Genomic DNA, 18,321 nt, shown 5'->3' on the forward strand with positions numbered 1-18,321 from the left:
ATGTTATAGTCAACAGCATCCTCATAACTTTCCTCCTTCTCCCAGTACCCAATCCTGTAACAATATGACTGACCTTGCCTCATTTTGAGCTTTTCAATTCTGCCTGAATATACCGTCTTTTCCTGTGTGTGTTCATTGTACCACACATGGCAGATGTCCCACCCAACAACTTTCCCTCTTAAAATGTCGATGAGAATGGCAACACATGTCTCCTCAAGAACTGATATCTGCAATATCAGTGGCCTTCAGTTTCTTATCTAAATCTTTCCTACTTCGTTCTTCCTTCTTCTGAACCTTTGCTGCAGCTCTCCTGGACAATTCCTTCCTCACATCATCCTGCTTCTTCCTATCCCAAGCCCTCTTCTTTTTGGCCATACCAATTGCCCATGTGACAATTCGCTCTCGTCTGTCTTTATACATTCCGTTTAGGTATTGTACTACTCTGTTCTTTTTGGCCCTCATGCGTGCTGACAAGAAACTGACCGTGGCATTACTGGCTTTCTGCTTCCCTGCACTGAACTTTCCCATTACCTCTTCTGCGTCTATATTGTGGGACCTGGCAGACTGTGTCTCTTGCCTTAATTGTTCATTTACATCCAATCTAAAATAGCGATCATACTGTCTCTCGAGAACAGAAATTATTGCAGACAGGCATGCAACTACCATTTGGCCGAAGAGTGGTTGATTGGCTTCAGATGGTAAGACTCTCAGTTTCTGAAGAGTAGCATCCTCTTCATTTAGGTCGTGACCAAAGAAATCACAAGAGCGACACAGAATCAAAATGGGATCTTCAGAGCAAAGCTTAAGTTCTCCAATTATATTCCGAACTATTTGTATTGCCTCCACATGGTCAATCTGGGCATCAGCAGCTGTGTAAAATTTCTTCATCCAGGGTCCTGTGAGTTTTTTCCCTAATATGCCTAGTACCTGCATCTCGAGTACCGCAATATAATTTTTGAAGTCCGTCCTCAAGGATGACTGAAGCCCTCCACATGACACTGTTCCCACATTGAAGAAATTAAGGAGTGTTTGGTAATGCTCAACTAATTTCCCACAGATGTGGAAAAGGATATGGAGTCTATTCCCCCGATATCTTGGAATGAGTCCTTTTGGCAATCCATTATCCCGTAGAAATGTGGTAAATCCCTTAGGATCCCCTTTCCCATCCTTATATCGGAATTTGTTGATTTGCAAAACAATATTGCCAACAATGCAGTCCTTCCCATACAATTGTCTCTTTTGAGTTTCCAATGACTTCAATGCAGATCTACAAGAGGAAGCTATAGTATCCAGAGGGTGCAGGTTGCAATTTAACTCGTTAAGAGATTTCCCCCATGTCTCACTAAGTTTTTGAATGGTGGAATGATTAACAGCAACCCTGTCAGTCATTGTGTTCGAAATATTGTTAATGATTCTAGTCCTGCAATCTTGAAATTCTTCTTCATGGAAGTCAGGTGCCAGGTGATCAACAGAGTCACAAATGTGGTTGTGATAATCATCGGTAGTGCCACCAGGAAATTCATCAACTGCAATAACATTCGTGTCCTCTTTGGTGGTGAAGTGAATGCTGTTGATATGGACCCCTTCCTGGGTAGTGGCATCAAAGCCAACAGTGATGTTTTTCGTTTTCATTGCTAATTCCGCTGATTGCAAGTCTGCAATGATGCCAAGTTCACGTGCCATCTGCTCTACAGTTGTGTGATTTGGTACGTCTTTGAGTGTATTCCCCAAGCGTTCAGCTGTTTTTGCCATTAACTTGGGAATATTCTCTGTGGGAACCTGGTTCCCCAAAAAATCAAACACTTTCATTCTTGTATCCACTGAATAAGTTTTGCCATCCTTCTTTGTTTCAACCACAGGATTCTTCTTTTTCAGTTCACTAACTATGTCCTCTAGTTCTAACTTTTCATTTTCTAAGGTTCTAATGACATTGTCCTTCTCATCAAGATTCCTTTTAAGTTGGTTGTATTTCTCTAGAGAAACAGAAGCACTTGCAACACTGGCACGTTTCACTTTATTCAACTTTTTTAATCGGTCGTGAGTTCTCTTAAGTCTTTTGAGTTTCTCCTCATCCTGAGATGTGGTGGCCTCCTTTAGTTTCCTTTGAAGATCGTGAATAATTTGAGTTTTACTTTCAATAGTTTTGGTCTTTCGTTTCAGTTGTTGATTTAATTGTTTAATTTTGACATGTTTTTGCTTGTCTACTTGCTCTTTCAAAATTGCAATTTTCTTTGAAAGTCTCTCCCTCTGCTCACTCTTTGAAACAGACAGAAATTTTAGGCATTTCTTGAGCTTCTGTTTCCTTGGCGTAACCATTTCTTTTGAAGGGCGTGGCAGTGGGGTAGCAACGACTTCCACAGGTGGGGTGGAGAACGATGATGATGGACCAGACATTGGTGAAAGATCAGAAGTCCTGACGGAATTGGAAGTTGAACATCAAAATGGCTCTCAGATGTACTGGCTGTTGGGTTGGAGCTAGTGTTCTGATTAAGTTGATCAAGGGCAGAGGGGTCAGTACCAACTTCTTGTAATGTAGATGGGGTCTCAATCTGAAGATGGAATCTTATGGAACAGGTTGAGGAAAACCTTTGAAACTCATTTGGATCACTTAACTTGTTAAATTTATTCAAAGTCTGATTCTCTAGAGTCTTAATGCTTGAATTTAATGATGATGAACTCCTGAATGTGTATCCATCAACTTTGGGAAAATGACATTTTAAGAATCGTTCCGTCTCTGTTCGACTTCTGTTGGCAGCTGTGATATATACGTAGAGAACATGACCATTCTTCAAATCATCACTAACTGTAGGTAGGTTGGAAAATGTTTCCTCAAGGTAAGTTCTCGCTATACCAGGTACAGCACCATTTTCCTTAAATTAAATGTTATTTCAATCATTGAAGTAATATATTCGAGGTACAGCAAGGAGAGGATGGTTTAATCCGAGCTGAAATGAGGCAGTGTTTTCATCGATTTGGTCCGCCATGACACCTCACCGTGCACGACCCCGACTCATCCCGGCGATAAAAAATACCACTTTGGGACATCAGACTGCAATGAAACTTCGTCAGTTTTAAGTTGAAATGATGTATTAATGTCCTACCTACCTTTTTTTGAATCCTGAAAATCCAATCAGGGTTTGTAGATGCGATGAAATCGAGTGAAACTTTTAAATTGAGCGTGCACAAGCAATACTTGATAGAATCGAAAAATTCGAAAACGAGATTGTAGACGGAGATTTCCTTTACGTCATATCTGGAAATCCCGGGAAAATACACCACAACAACCACTGAATAGCGCGCATTTCGGGGATATCCCCGAATGTATTCGGAATGAGCTGCACAGGTAACATCAGACGAACATTCCGGCGACTATCTATGGGGATTGCCACATACCTAAAGTTAGTGGACTCACTCATGGTCCAGGTTCATGACCTCGATGAGCAACTGGCTCTCATCCAACAAATCAATGAGTTAAAGCAGAGAGTTAACACGCCTTTTAGGGAGTCTGTTTGTACGTCACAAGCGGGGAGGGGGGAGAATGATGAACAGGTAGGTCGAGAGAGCTGGGTGAATGTAGGTTGTAGACGTAGAAAAGGGCGTACACAATTCACAGAGGTGGCATCACCTGAAGTGATGGTGTCTAACCGCTTTCAGGTGCTTCCAGCTTTAGAGCCGGGAGAGACTGGGGAGGCAAGTGGGTCCTTGGGCACCAAGGAGCCGCCTACCGCCAGGAGGAGGGAGATTGTGGTAGTAGGGGATTCAAGTTTCAGAGGTGTAGATAGTTATGTGTGCACCCGTGATAGAGGGTCCCGTACGGTGTCTTGCCTGCCTGGTGCACAGGTAGGGGACCTTCTGAATCGAGTGGACAGGCTTTTGGCCCCAGCTGGGGTGGATCCAGTGGTCGTGGTACATGTTGGCACCAATGACATAGGAAAGGGCAGGAGGGCTGTTCTGTAGGATAAATTTATAGACGTCGCGGATAAGCTTAGAAGCAGAACATCCATGGTGGTATTCTCTGGAATACTTCCCGTGCCACGTGCGAGTCAGGCTAAGTTATCTGAGATAAGGGGATTAAATCCGTGGCTAAAATGGTGGTGTAGGAAAGAGGGGTTCAGGTTTATGGGGCACTGGAAGACCTTCTGGAACAGGCGGGACCTGTTCAAGCCGGACGGGTTGCATCTGAACCATAGGGGAACCAGTGTATTGGGGAGGCATATGTGTAGAATGGTTGAGGAATGTTTAAACCAGGGACTGGAGGGGCAGGGATGTTAGTTACGAATTTATGTGGGGAGAGATGGAAAGCCCAAATAAATATTAAAAGTGGGCACTGTAAAAGGTCTACCATTTGTGGTCTGTATTTAAATGCTAGGAGTCACAAAATTAATGATTTAGAGGCTTTAATTTCATCTGACACGACATTATAGGAATAACTGAAACATGGATGAGTGACAATGATGGTGATGAATATAATATGGATGGTTATATGTTGTTCCGTAGAGACCGGATAGGCAAGAAGGGAGGTAGTGTTGCAGTATACATAAAAGAAATCTTGCAGGCAAGGGAGCTCACTGATAAAAATAAAAAATTAGTGGTTTTAGACCCATTGTACGGTGTCACGTCCTGCTCCGTCCAATCCTCGTGTGTGCCACGCCCCCGTCTTACCTCGTGTTAATACCTGAATGTTCTCACCTGTTTCTTGTTAATGTCAGCTTGTCATGTGTATTTAGTCCGCATCTAAGTTCCGTCTAGTCAGATCTGTCATTGTCGATAATGCGTGAGTGTACCTGTCCTGTTGATTGTCTGTAATAAACCCCGTTCTTTAGTTCAACCTGGCTGCTCTCGCCTCTCTCACCTGCTCGTCACTCACTGAACATGACAGTACGGTAGTGATCATAACATGGTTAAATTCGAGGTTAATTTTAGTGTCCGAAGAGCAAAGTCGAAATTAAAAGTATACAATGTTAGGAAGGCTAATTTAAATGAAGCTTTGATTACTTTAATTAGAAACTGTAAACTGGACGGAGGTAAATAGCAAAACAGTTGAAGAGGCATGGGAATTTTTTAAAAGCACGTTGTTGCAAGTGCAAGAGGAAACAAAACGAAATCTAGGAAACGACAACCAAGGTGGTTTACTAAGTAAATTAAGAATAAAGTCAGGAGATAAAGGGCTCTGTTCCACAATTGGAAAATAACTAATGATTTCAAAATTAAGCAGGAGTATCTAAGTCTACAGGTAGAGTTAAAAAATAACATTAGACTATCCAAGAGGGATGTAGAAAGAAAAATTGCATTGGAGGCTAAGGATGACAATAAAGGTTTCTTCCAATATTTTAACTCAAAAAGAGCTCTAAAAGCTGAAATCACTAATTTGCAGGATAGTAAGGGCCTTATAATTGAAAATGAAATTGATATAGTAAATGAGTTTAATGATTATTTTTCACGGGTGTTCAGAGTAGAGAACACAAGTAACTTACCACCAATTAGTACGAATACAGCGTCGTCTATGACCAATATACACTCACCTAAAGGATTATTAAGAACACCTGTTCAATTTCTCATTAATGCAATTATCTAATCAACCAATCACATGGCAGTTGCTTCAATGCATTTAGGGGTGTGGTCCTGATCAAGACAATCTCCTGAACTCCAAACTGAATGTCAGAATGGGAAAGAATTTTGAGCAATTTTTTAGCAATTTTGAGCGTGGCATGGTTGTTGGTGCCAGACGGGCCGATCTGAGTATTTCACAATCTGCTCAGTTACTGGGATTTTCACGCACAACCATTTCTAGGGTTTACAAAGAATGGTGTGCAAAGGGAAAAACATCCAGTATGCGGCAGTCCTGTGGGCGAAAATGCCTTGTTGATGCTAGAGGTCAGAGGAGAATGGGCCGACTGATTCAAGCTGATAGAAGAGCAACTTTGACTGAAATAACCACTCGTTACAACCGAGGTATGCAGTAAAACATTTGTGAAGCCACAACACGCACAACCTTGAGGCGGATGGGCTACAACAGCAGAAGACCCCACCGGGTACCACTCATCTCCACTACAAATAGTAAAAAGAGGCTACAATTTGCACGAGCTCACCAAAATTGGACAGTTGAAGACTGGAAAAATGTTGCCTGGTCTGATGAGTCTCGATTTCTGTTGAGACATTCAAATGGTAGAGTCAGAATTTGGCATAAACAGAATGAGAACATGTATCCATCATGCCTTGTTACCACTGCGCAGGCTGGTGGTGCTGGTGTAATCGTGTGGGGGATGTTTTCTTGGCACACTTTAGGCACCTTAGTGCCAATTGGTACTAACACCGTATTAGTATGGTGTTCCTAATAATCCTTTAGGTGAGTGTATGTATAACTGAGGCTGATGTGTTATTAAGCCTAGCTAAACTCAAAATAAATAAATCACAGGGCCCTGATGGCATCTTACCTATAGTTTTAAAAGAGATGAGGGATATTATTAGCCAACTTTTAACTTTAACATTCCAGAAATCATTATCTGCGGGTGTGGTACCTTCAGATTGGAAGCATGCTAATATAACACCCATATTCAAAAAAGGGGATAGAAGTAATCCAGCAAACTATAGGCCAATCAGTTTAACTAGCATTACTGGAAGAGTAATGGAAGCTATAATCCAAGGGAAAATGGTAGATTACCTGGATGCAAATAACATTCTGAGGGATAGCCAACATGGATTTAGGAGAGGTAGATTCTGTTTAACGAATCTACTTGAATTCTTTAAGGAAGCTACAAGTGAAATTGATCACAAAAAGGCCTTCGACGTGATCTACTTAGATTTCCATAAGGCCTTTGATGTTGTCCCCCACAAATGGCTCTTGCTAAAGCTCAAAGCTGCAGGGATTTTAGGAACTGTGGCAGCATTCATACCAATAACTCAACACAAATATAATATATGTAATAAATATAATAGGTTGCATTGATATTGTTTTATCGTGTGATTTCTTGTCTGTCAGTTTACCTGAATAAAACCCCGTTTTTGGATTTCTGTGTGCCCAATCCTGCTTCCCCGCTCACACGGTCATAACACCTCTAGGATCCAGGGCTGCCTCAGGTGAGGTGAAAAGGTACAAGTCTCTACTGAAGGGACCACCAATAATTCTTCGGCATCTGAAAAAAAATATATATCCAAATACACATTCTGCTAATGATCTTTTTTAGAGGTTTCTACCATTTTTGCAACAGAAATATGCATACACCACTGTGTCACGCCCAGCTCCGTACGATCCTTGTGTGTGCCACGCCCACCTCGTTACGTCATGTTCATGCCTGATTGTTCTCACCTGGTGCTCGTTAAACTCAGTTTGTCTTGTGTATTTAGTCCTCGTCTGTGTCAGTCTGCCCCAGATTTGTCATTGATGTTTGCCGACGTGCTTCCCCAGTCCTGTTTCTCTAATAAATCCCCGATTACCCGACTTCCTGGCTCCTTTTCCCTGCTTTCCCGTTCGCCCGCAAGCCGTGACGTGACAGAATGAGAAATCTCCGTAACAAGCTCAGCGCTACTGGGGAGGTTCTCCCCATGGAAGAGGAGGTCATCCGGTGGACGAACCTGCTCGATCTCCAGGAGGATCCAGTAGCCCACCGGCTGATTGACAGGTGTTGGGAACTCCTGGACAGGAGGTTCCGCACTGGTGAGGAGCAGCAGCTAGTAGAGGTGGGAGAAAACCTACGGCTGCTGAGGGAGAGAGCGACAGTTTGGCTGCCCCACCGGGGGTATGCCGCCTGGGCACCGCCCTCCGACTCACCACCATCCCGGTCTCGAGAAAGCGGTGCTCCTGGGCCAGGGCGGGATCAGCGCCATCCGGGACGCTATTCTCCGGGTCCCTAAAGCCCTTAAAGGGGCAGTCCGAGGGTTACCTGCTCCGGATCTGCCTGCTCCGGACCCACCTGCTCCGGATATGCCCGCGGCACTGCCTGTCCAGCCTGACGCGCTTATCCAGCCTGACGCGCTTATCCAGCCTGACGCGCTTATCCAGCCTGACGCGCTTATCCAGCCTGACTCGCTTGTCCAGCCTGACCCGCCCGTCCTGTCTGCGGTCCCTGCAGCTGCCGCCGCTCTGCCCACGGCACCGCATGCTGCAGCTGCCGTTGTCACTCTGCCTGAGGTGCCCGCCGAGGCGCCCCCTGCTGGCCACGTGTTGGCGGCGCCCGCCGAGGCGCCCCCTGCTGGCCACGTGTCGGCGGCGCACGCCGAGGCGCCCCCTGCTGGCCGCACGCCCGAGGTGCCCGCCGAGGCGCCCCCTGCTGGCCACACGCTCGCGGCCCAGCCTGAGGCCTCCTCTCTGCCCGCGGCCCAGCCTGAGGCCTCCTCTCTGCCCGCGGCCCAGCCCGAGGCCGCCTCTCTGCCCGCGGCCCAGCCCGAGGCCGCCTCTTCTGTCCTGCCCGTCCAGCCCGAGGCCGCCTCTTCTGTCCTGCCCGTCCAGCCCGAGGCCGCCTCTTCTGTCCTGCCCGTCCAGCCCGAGGCCGCCTCTTCTGTCCTGCCCGTCCAGCCCGAGGCCGCCTCTTCTGTCCTGCCCGTCCAGCCCGAGGCCGCCTCTTCTGTCCTGCCCGTCCAGCCCGAGGCCGCCTCTTCTGTCCTGCCCGTCCAGCCCGAGGCCGCCTCTTCTGTCCTGCCCGTCCAGCCCGGCTCTTCTGTCCTGCCCGTCCAGCCCGGCTCTTCTGTCCTGCCCGTCCAGCCCGGCTCTTCTGTCCTGCCCGTCCAGCCCGGCTCTTCTGTCCTGCCCGTCCAGCCCGGCTCTTCTGTCCTGCCCGTCCAGCCCGGCTCTTCTGTCCTGCCCGTCCAGCCCGGCTCTTCTGTCCTGCCCGGCTCGCCCATCCTGCCTATTCTGCCTGCAGCCACGCCCGCTGCTCCGGTTGAACCGCCTGTGGCCACGCCCCCTGCACTGCCCGAGTCTCCACCTGCTGCGGCTCCAGTGACTCCCTCGCCCTTGCCCCGGCGAGGCCGACGCCCCCCAGGACCCTGCCTTTCAGTGTCCCGTAAGGGACGGGGACACAGGCTTCGGATCCGGTTTCTGTCCGTCCTGCGCCCTGGCTCGCCCGTTCGGCCCCTGGCTGTGGCTAGGTGGCTGCCTGCGGGTCCTCCGGGTCAGGGTCGGCGGTCTCGGCCGGGTCCCCCCCTGGTTCCTCGGTGCCAGTCCTTGGTCCCGCCTCCGACTCCGTGTCGGCCGCCTCCGGGCCCCCCTGCTTCAGCTTGGCATCGGACGGCGCCTTCCCCGGCTCCGCCTTCACCTGCCGCAGCTTCCCCCTCCTGCCAGCCTACACCGGTGTCCCCTCCTGCTACCTCCGTGTCTCCTCCTTCACTCCCTCGACCCGTCCCCTTGGCCCCTGTGTGGTCCCCTCCTGCTCCCTCCTCCCTCTTGCCTGCGGCCCCTCTGGCCGCTGTCCGTCGCCCGTCTGGGGTCCTTCGGGCGCCCCTTGTTCCTCCTCCCTTTGCCTTTCTCCCTCCAGTCTCTGCTCCACCTCCTCCTGTGGGTCCTTTGTTCAGTCCTGGCCCTTTTGTTCCACCGTTCAGTGTTCCTTCTGTGCCCCCGGTGTCTCCCTTCCTGGTCTGTCTGTCCGCGTTCCCCGTCCTTTGTCAGGTCTTGTCCTTCTTCTGGTCCCTGTTCCTGTTCTGTGTTTCTGTCTTGTTTCCGGTTCCCCGTTGATGTCTTGCTTTTGTCTTTCAGGTCCTGTTCCCTCGTCCCGTCCGTCGCCTCCTCTCGGGCGCGCCCGGTGTACGCGCCTTTGGGGGGGGGGGTTCTGTCACGCCCAGCTCCGTACGATCCTTGTTTGTGCCACGCCCACCTCGTTACCTCATGTTCATGCCTGATTGTTCTCACCCGTTGCTCGTTAAACTCAGTTTGTCTTGTGTATTTAGTCCTCGACTGTGTCAGTCTGCCCCAGATTTGTCATTGATGTTTGCCGTCGTGCTTCCCCAGTCCTGTTTCTCTAATAAATCCCCGTTTACCTGACTTCCTGGTTCCTTTTCCCTGCTTTCCCGTTCGCCTGCAAGCCATGACGTGACACACTGTTTGAGAATCAGGCATTTATGAATGAAAATACCAGCATTACCTGATTGCACCATTATCTGCCTTTGCGATTAATAGACGTATTTGCCTTTGTCTTATGTTTACGTAGCCACGAGAAGCTTCTCCAGAGAAGTTATGTGAAAAATGAAAAGCTGCCCAAGGGACCTGCCTCTGTGGAAGGTTAAGCCTTCTAATTTCAGTCTCTACATTGTTCCCTGTACTATCAAGGGCCTCATCAATTCTATTTTGTATTTCAGTACTGTATCTCAGTTTCTACAATTCACCTTGCACAGCTTGACATGTTTTTCTTACCATAGCTCTGCTTTTATGTAGACTGTGGAATTAAACTAGTCCATGCCGCACAGCCCACTGGGTCACGCAGGTCATTGGTCCGCCCTGCATAGTTCTGTTCATTGGTGCAGTTTCGTCAAACTTTTGGGTTGTTTTGCCTGCCACAGCTTAAAGCCAAAATAACACTATATCTCACTCCTGCTGCTAGAGGCAGGCAGTGGGCAACAGCAATTTCCATCTTCCATCTATGCAACTTCTCCACACAAGAGACATGTAAAAGGAGTACTCTATCCTAAGTGCAAATTCAGTACTTCCAACATTTGACGACACCTACTGTAGGTGGGTGGTGTAGCAGATACTGATCTAGCAGCAGAGAGGCTACAACGGGATCTGGATTTAATTAGCAACTGGGCTGATACCCGGCAGATGAAATTGAACAGATAAATGTAAGGTAATCCATGCAGGGAGCAGAAATATAAAGTACAGATATTTTATGGGTTCCACTGAAATAAAGGTAGCTTATTACGAGAAAGATCTCGGTGTGCATGTTGATGCTTCCATGTCCCACTATCGCCAGTGTGGGGAAGCAATAAAAAAGGCCAATAGAATGTTGGGTTATATCTCAAGATGTGGGGAGTTTAAGTCAAGGGAGGTGATGTTACATTTATATAATTCCTTGGTAAGACCCCACCTAGAATATTGTGTGCAGGTTTGGTCACCATACCTTAAGAAGGACATTGCTGCCTTAGAAAAGGTGCAACTGACCCCCTTCCCCATTCTACTTCACCACAATCTGAACATTTGAATCAGGCAGCAGTTATATATTTTCAATATAACTTTCAAATATAATAGAAATATTTCAAAATTCCCTTTTCAATAATAGTATCCACCCATCTTCTGAAACTGATTGTCATATCCTGGAGACTACAGGCGCAAGGCAGGGAACAATCCAGGATGAGGTTCCAACCCATCGCATGGCACACTCACACACCATTCACTCATATGCGCACATCTACAGGCAATTTGGGACCTTCAATATGGACTGCGGGGATAACTGGAGTACCTGGAGGAATACCCAGACGACCCTGGCCCTAGAAGTGTGAGGTAACATTGCTAACCAATGCACCATCCCCTAATAATAATTCAGCATTCATGTTGAATGGAACTGTAGGAATTACGCTAATCACTACCTTACGGTGTTGGTTCTCCTGAAGAGAACTGAATTCAGAACGGTTGTGTAAGCTATGAAGAGGAAAGTGCTGCCTTTAGTACGACTAACCATTCACTTCTGTACGCCATTTGTATTGTCATTATCTAAATATGCAGTTTCACTTTATTTGAGGTTTGGACTGGAATTGTTTTTAAAAAATGAATTACTTGTACAGTTTTCCATGACTGATCATGATTAATCACACCAAATATTAATATTTGTAAAAATAACAACATAGTTTATTGAACCCCATGGAGAAATCCTCTTTATGCCTCCCTCAACTTGCTCTCTGTAGGTGAGAGCAAGCTGGCTGTGAAGGGTAGCCACCTGTCGTGGTGCCCATGGAGCTGGGGGTTAAGGGCCTTGCTTAAAGACCTGCAGAAATGCCAAAGATGACCTTGAACTGGTGACCTTCTGATCACAGGCACAAAAGCTTAGGCCAGGGGTGGCCAACTGTATCCACAAAGGGCCGGTGTGTATGCAGGTTTTCGTTGCAACTCCCTAATTAGAGGACTGATTGGCCAAAGAGTCCTCACACCTGGGTTTGAATAGCTGACCTAAAGGTTGTCCCAAAAACCCGCATACACACCAGCCCTTTGTGGATACGATTGGCCACCCCAGGCTTAGACCACTGAGGCAGACACTGTCTTTAACAAAAATGCACAAATATTTATATGATAAATTTATGCAGAAATAACAAAGGACATACATTGGTCATTGTCACAAACTCATTACCAAACTATATTCATTTATATTCTAAAACATAGAGAAAAACACACACTCAAATTATTCAACTTAATTGTCTAAACTGTCAATATCACTTCTAGGATGAACGGTTTTACCATTTATTTCTGTAATACACAAGTATTTCATGACAACCAGTGCAACTGACTTGAAAAAAATTAAGGCCAACTAAGATGAAGACAAAACAGAAAATGACAAAGCAAAAATATACGTCTTGTGAAACAAATTGTGAGATTCAAAACAGCTTATGTATTTCTGATAATGATTTTTGGCTGCCTATTTGGAGAAAATTAAATAAATCAGACAAACAAATGGCAAACTATTAATACACCTAAAAAGGCAAGGTACTGCTCTACACAACATACCCAAATTTCACCGTAATATTTTTTTTATTCTGAAAGTTCGCCAGAATGACCCATATTGTAATATTTAATGGTTTAACTTGTAAATAAGTACAAGCATAACTGCTTTCAAAAAGGCTTGAGAAATGGCAAAAAGAAAAGAAAGGACTGGTTCTGCAGATCCAGACATTTCTCAGTGCAAATTCCATGGCAGAGTGATCATATGACTGTGGAGCCCTTGAACAAGGCTTTAATCCCCAAAGTATCAGATGAATAGATGTCAGGTTTCCTAAACTTAATCCTTCATTCACAATCATTTACAGAGCCCCCAAAATAAAAAGCAAAAAAAGGCATGTAAAGAATACAGTGGAAGCCGCTCATAGTTATATGTTATAGTAATCAACTGCTTATATGGATCAAAAAGCTTGGGACAAAATGACTCCTGTACAAGTACTGTTTAAAGTAGTCCACTTACAGTGTTCGTTTTGTGGTTTGTTTTATACATTACAACTTATGGGGGAAAAATTTAAACGGTAACGGTAATTCTTTTTTACTTTAATTCGTTAGTCTTGCAGTAATTCGTCTGCTTCTAGGTAGCTACATAAGGCTAATGCTGCATGCACAGAAAACATGATGAGGAAAAAGAAAATCATTTTCTCTCAATGATGAATATAGACTCAAAGCTTATGATTAACTGCCAAAAACGAGCCAACAAGATGCAGCAGCGAAACTACAATAAGCTACATTTTATGTACAGTTCTGTATGGTATCATAGTATTTGAATTATACACAGTTCAGTAAAGTCATACAGTACTGTAATTAGACACACCACAGGCGTTTCAAATGTTGATTTTGAAAAAGTCAAAATTCAGTAAATAGTGATGCTGTCCGTTTTATCTGAAATTCATGTAACAAATACACAAACGTCAAATAGTTGGTAAAATACCGGAGACAAAGAAAAATCTGTTATAATTTTTTGCTTAAAGTGATCAATTTCACCCAGAGAGACGTGATCACTTTAAGCGGATTCCACTGAGTTTTGGGCACTTCACAGGCTCCATGTTAAATAGGTAGTTTAAAGCATCGCAATTGTCACTTTACACATCGCTCTAAACCAAAAATTCTAATTATTTGATAAAATTGGTTTATTGCTCTACTCTACAGCCAAGTACAGTATCTTTCTTAAACCTAATCCTTTGACCCTATAACATACTATTACAGTCAATGTCCCAATTAAAAAGCTTTAACTATTAACTGAGTCACACAAGTTCAATTACATGTACTGAAATGTCACTGAATACACTAGTGTAATTTTTCAGTAACTTTTCCCTATGTGAATCCGCTTGTGTCTCTTTAGGTTTCCTAAATGGCTGAAGCCCTTCCCACACTGGGAGCACTGGTAGGGCCTCTCCCCTGTGTGAATCAGTTGATGATTCTTTAGGTCTCCTAACCGACTAAAGCTCTTCCCACACTGGGAGCACTGGTAGGGCCTCTCTCCTGTGTGAATTCGTTGGTGACTCTTTAGGTCTCCTAATTGGCTGAAGCCCTTCCAACACTGGGAGCACTGGTAGGGCCTCTCCCCTGTGTGAATCCGCTGGTGTGTCTTGAGGTTTCCTAACTGACAAAAGCTCTTCCCACACTGGGAGCACTGGTAGGGCCTCTCCCCTGTGTGAATTCGTTGGTGTCTCTTTAGGTCTCCTAATTGGCTGAAGCCCTTCCAACACTGGGAGCACAGGTAGGGCCTCTCCCCTGTGTGAATCAGTTGATGATTGTTTAGGTCTCCGAAACGGCTGAAGCTCTTCCCACACTGGGAGCACTGGTAGGGCCTCTCCCCTGTGTGAATTCGTTGGTGTCTCTTTAGGTCTCCTAAACGGCTGAAGCTCTTCTCACATTGGGAGCACTGGTAGGGCCTCTCCCCTGTGTGAATCAGTTGATGATTCTTTAGGTCTCCTAAACGGCTGAAGCTCTTCTCACATTGGGAGCACTGGTAGGGCTTCTCTCCTGTGTGAATTTGTTGGTGTGTCTTGAGGCTTCCTAACCGATTAAAGCTCTTCCCACACTGGGAGCACAGGTAGGGCCTCTCTCCTGTGTGAATTTGTTGGTGTGTCTTGAGGCTTCCTAACCGACTAAAGCTCTTCCCACACTGGGAGCACAGGTAGGGCCTCTCCCCTGTGTGAATCAGTTGATGAGTGTCTGTGTTTGCTTCTTCCAGGGTACTGAGTGTGTCTGTATTGAGCTGAGCGGCACTGGGGCCAGCAGACACTGGTGAATGCTCAGCTGCGTTTACTGATCCAAGCCTCAGTTCCTTAGGGTGAGATTTTTTGATATATTGGTCCAGACCAATGTCTGTGGTATAGAATGGACCCTGAAAACAAGCGATGATTTGGGAGGATTCACCCGTTCTCCTTGCTGGGGGCAAGATAGAGACAAGTCACTCAGTACTGAGATGGGACAGGGTTAATACAAAGTCAGGAAAAAAGCAAATAAGAAACGCAGACATCTTCCAAAGAGCCTTCATTACTACATAAGCAGTCCATGTTCACAGTGTGCTGTTGATGCTGCAATCTCTGCCATGCCTGAACTGCACAGAGTAACAACACTGCTAGTTTGAAATGGCAACCTGAAGCAGAGAGTATTACCTACAAATGTACCAAAACAATTGCAGGTTTGATGGTATACGTTAGTACGGGGGTGCCCAACTCCAGTCCTGGAGGGCCGGAGCTCTGTGTAGCTTAGTTCTTTCCATGTTCCACCATAAATGATTCAGCTCAAGAGCTGCGTGGTAAGTAACACAAGGAGTTGAATCAGATGTGTTAAATGAGGGGAAACCCAAAAATGTGCAGGGCTCTGGCTCTCCAGGACTGGAGTTGGGCACTCCTGCGTTAGTAGCTAAAATCACCTGGGTTTGGAGGTTTCACACACTGTTTGCCCCTGCTATCAGTGACTAACAGCAGAGAACCAGTCAGCTCCTCCTCAGTCACATCCTGAACCACTGCGCCCTTCACATTCTGTCACAAAAAACAAACAAGGCAGAATAAGCTGTTCACCTCATAAAATTATACAGCTGGTTCTACTGGCCTAGACAAACAGAACAGCGGAAAGCAAAATTACTTAAAGGTTAGACATTAAACTGAAATTATGTCTGGTGTGACCTACCGTTGGCCACTTTTGAAATTAACATACACAAATTAAGCCACCTCAGAACGGACAAGTGACATTTGTGAAGAGACCCACATACACTTAATTTTACCTTGTAGGTGCTCTCGTTCGCAGTCCCTTCAGCCTCAGATATCAGGTATTCCCTCTCCTCTTTTTTAACCTCCCTGACACCCTGCTGGGAAGGTTTCTGGTTTGTACAGCAGCTGGTTTTACTGCAGGAAGGCATCTGCTGAAACCAAAATGAAATTAAATTCAGTGAGACTGTGCCAGTTAATCAGTGTGTTGAAATGCACCATAACCCTTAACCCCACCTAATAAAGTCACCTTGACACTTGACAACAGCCATGAACATTAATAACATTTTGTGTGTCATGTGACACACACACTAAGACAGACACACAGTCTCATACACACAGACTAAACAAGCACCTGACTTACAGTTCAGTCGAACTCATGGATATCAGGGGTGGATATACCATGACTGTTCCCCCTGTAGTCATGTCTATGTTAGGCAGATTGCGGCTTCTGAGAACATTGGACTGGCGAGGTAGAGCGCAGCCGCTAGGAGCTGAGTGGAAGCGGTGCGCTCAGAAACAAGAGGTGAAGGTGGTGAAGGCAGCTCAGAGGCTGGTGGGGAACAGCTTACCCACCACCACTGACATTTACACCATCAGATGCAAGAGAAGGGCTTTTTGCATTGAGGGACCTCACCCACTCAGCAGGAGGCTGAGCAGCATCAAGAGTAGGACCAGACTGTGTAATGTTCATTTACTCATTCAGTTTTACTTTTCTTAGAAATAAAGAATAAGCAATATGTTCTGTAGTTATTTAATACAAAACACCCATATTTCATAATATCATACACATTTATATGGACACATACAAATGTTGTTCAGCAAAATAGTTGAGTGTGAAACTTTCCTAAAAGGGTGTGAAAGATGAGAGGGCCAGAGGAACACACTGAATTTGGTTTGATGTTGATTGGCTTAAAAAATTAGGAGGTATTTCAATTTATCCAACAGCAATACTGATAGACGGTTAAAGGACACATACTGTACAAGTGGTGCTATGCTGATTGGCATTGCACTTTCAAGACGGTCCCTAAATTTTCCAGCAGTTTTGTGTGAGCAGAAGGATATTCCCGAATTGCTTTGTATTTTTAATTCACATTGGTGGAGAATGTGGAGCTAACTAAAAGTGTGAAATATTTTCCTTGTTTAACTTCACATGTGGAGCCTAATCTGAAAAGAATTGCCGTCATGATCCCGAAGATATTGCAGTTTAGATGTCAGTAAATGTAGCGAATATCGAACATAAAACTTCACCGCGGTCTCGCACCTCCAGTAGTCTTCTTTTCTGGATACTCTTTTACTCTCACCCAAGTAGCGAAATTGTTTAGTACTTTTACGCCGACTACAATTGTAATAATATTGAAGCAAAATTACTTTTAATCGAGTACAGAATTTGACTACTTTATCACTTCTGCAAACATATAAGCATGTTTTCCGTAACTAAAGGACTCCCGGTAGAATACGAAACTAGCTAGCTACATTTGCAGTCACAGATACAAACCCATTCCCCACAAACGCCTTACCGTGCCGCAAATGCCTCCTCCTGTTATTGACTAGAAAGTGGTGTCCATTAACGGCGTTGTCCTGCGTTGCTTTCAGTCGTAATTAAACCCACGATTGTAATGTCTACTGACCGCTGCAGCCTGATCGAATAATGGCGGCGCCTCCCCATCCTTTTGACTTCACTCGCACCGCGCGCCGCGTCCTGAGTGGAGGGCAGTGTGGCTGCCCTATCTGCGGACGCATGCGCACACTGGTTTTCCGTGTACGTCACTATTGATCTGTATAAGTGATGGGAAGTTCGGCTCAATTAACTGATCCGATTTTTTCCAACTGTCCGTTGTAAATGAATAGATTCTAAAACCGATTCTATGATTCACTTTTTTTTTTCGTCTTTTTTTGCGTGATGAATGTGCCCATGCGTCCACGAAACCACATTTTCTGTCACTTCATTATTACCAATGCGTAGTGTACACTAGCGTGATTCAGTTCGTGGACGTCGGGTATCATCATTCATTGGTCACGTATTGTGAGATGGATCATTGATGTTTATATTTTCTTTCTGACGATTTTGAGCTGCGAATCCAGATGGAGATACAGCTGGTCAGTAGGCTCTCTATGGTGCCTTGGTAGAAAGTGGTGAGGACAGGAGAGGAAAGGTGTGCTCTCTTCATCCTGCGCAGGAAATGCAACTGCTGCTGAGCCCATTTTACCAGTGAAGTTGTATTTGGTGAGCAGTCCAGGTTTCCAGTTATCTGCACACCCAGGAATTTGATGCTGCTGACCACCTCCACGGCATTGTTATCGATGACGAGTGGTGAATGACTGGGCTGTTTTCTCCTGAAGTCGATGATCATCTCCTTGGTCTTCTCCACATTCAGGATCAGGTTGTTATCCCTGCATCATCCCACCAGTTGCTTAACCTATTCTCTCTAGGGCAGGTCGCTGTCGTTCCTAATGTTACGACCGCCTGGC

At 45.6% G+C, this 18,321-nt stretch overlaps 2 protein-coding genes across 3 annotated transcripts in view; one reads left to right on the plus strand and one right to left on the minus strand.

The window, feature by feature from the left end:
• LOC111844380 (uncharacterized) overlaps nt 1-18,321 on the plus strand; it is a 560,559-nt gene that overhangs the window by 416,104 nt on the left and 126,134 nt on the right. The window lies entirely within an intron of this gene.
• On the minus strand, nt 11,749-17,546 carry LOC140588646 (uncharacterized). 2 transcript variants are annotated; one of them, XM_072710459.1, is made up of 4 exons: nt 17,370-17,546; nt 15,867-16,001; nt 15,516-15,624; nt 11,749-15,025 (listed from the first exon to the last, which is right to left on the minus strand). In XM_072710459.1, the coding sequence occupies exons 2-4, from the start codon at nt 15,999-16,001 to the stop codon at nt 13,932-13,934; spliced, it is 1,338 nt and encodes a 445-aa protein (XP_072566560.1). In that variant the 5' UTR covers nt 17,370-17,546; the 3' UTR covers nt 11,749-13,931. The 2 variants fall into 2 exon arrangements, with proteins under 2 accessions (XP_072566560.1, XP_072566561.1); XM_072710460.1 differs by having other exon boundaries at nt 15,867-16,004.

The sequence above is a fragment of the Paramormyrops kingsleyae genome, chromosome 4, assembly GCF_048594095.1.
Source record: "Paramormyrops kingsleyae isolate MSU_618 chromosome 4, PKINGS_0.4, whole genome shotgun sequence".
Taxonomy (NCBI): domain Eukaryota; kingdom Metazoa; phylum Chordata; class Actinopteri; order Osteoglossiformes; family Mormyridae; genus Paramormyrops; species Paramormyrops kingsleyae.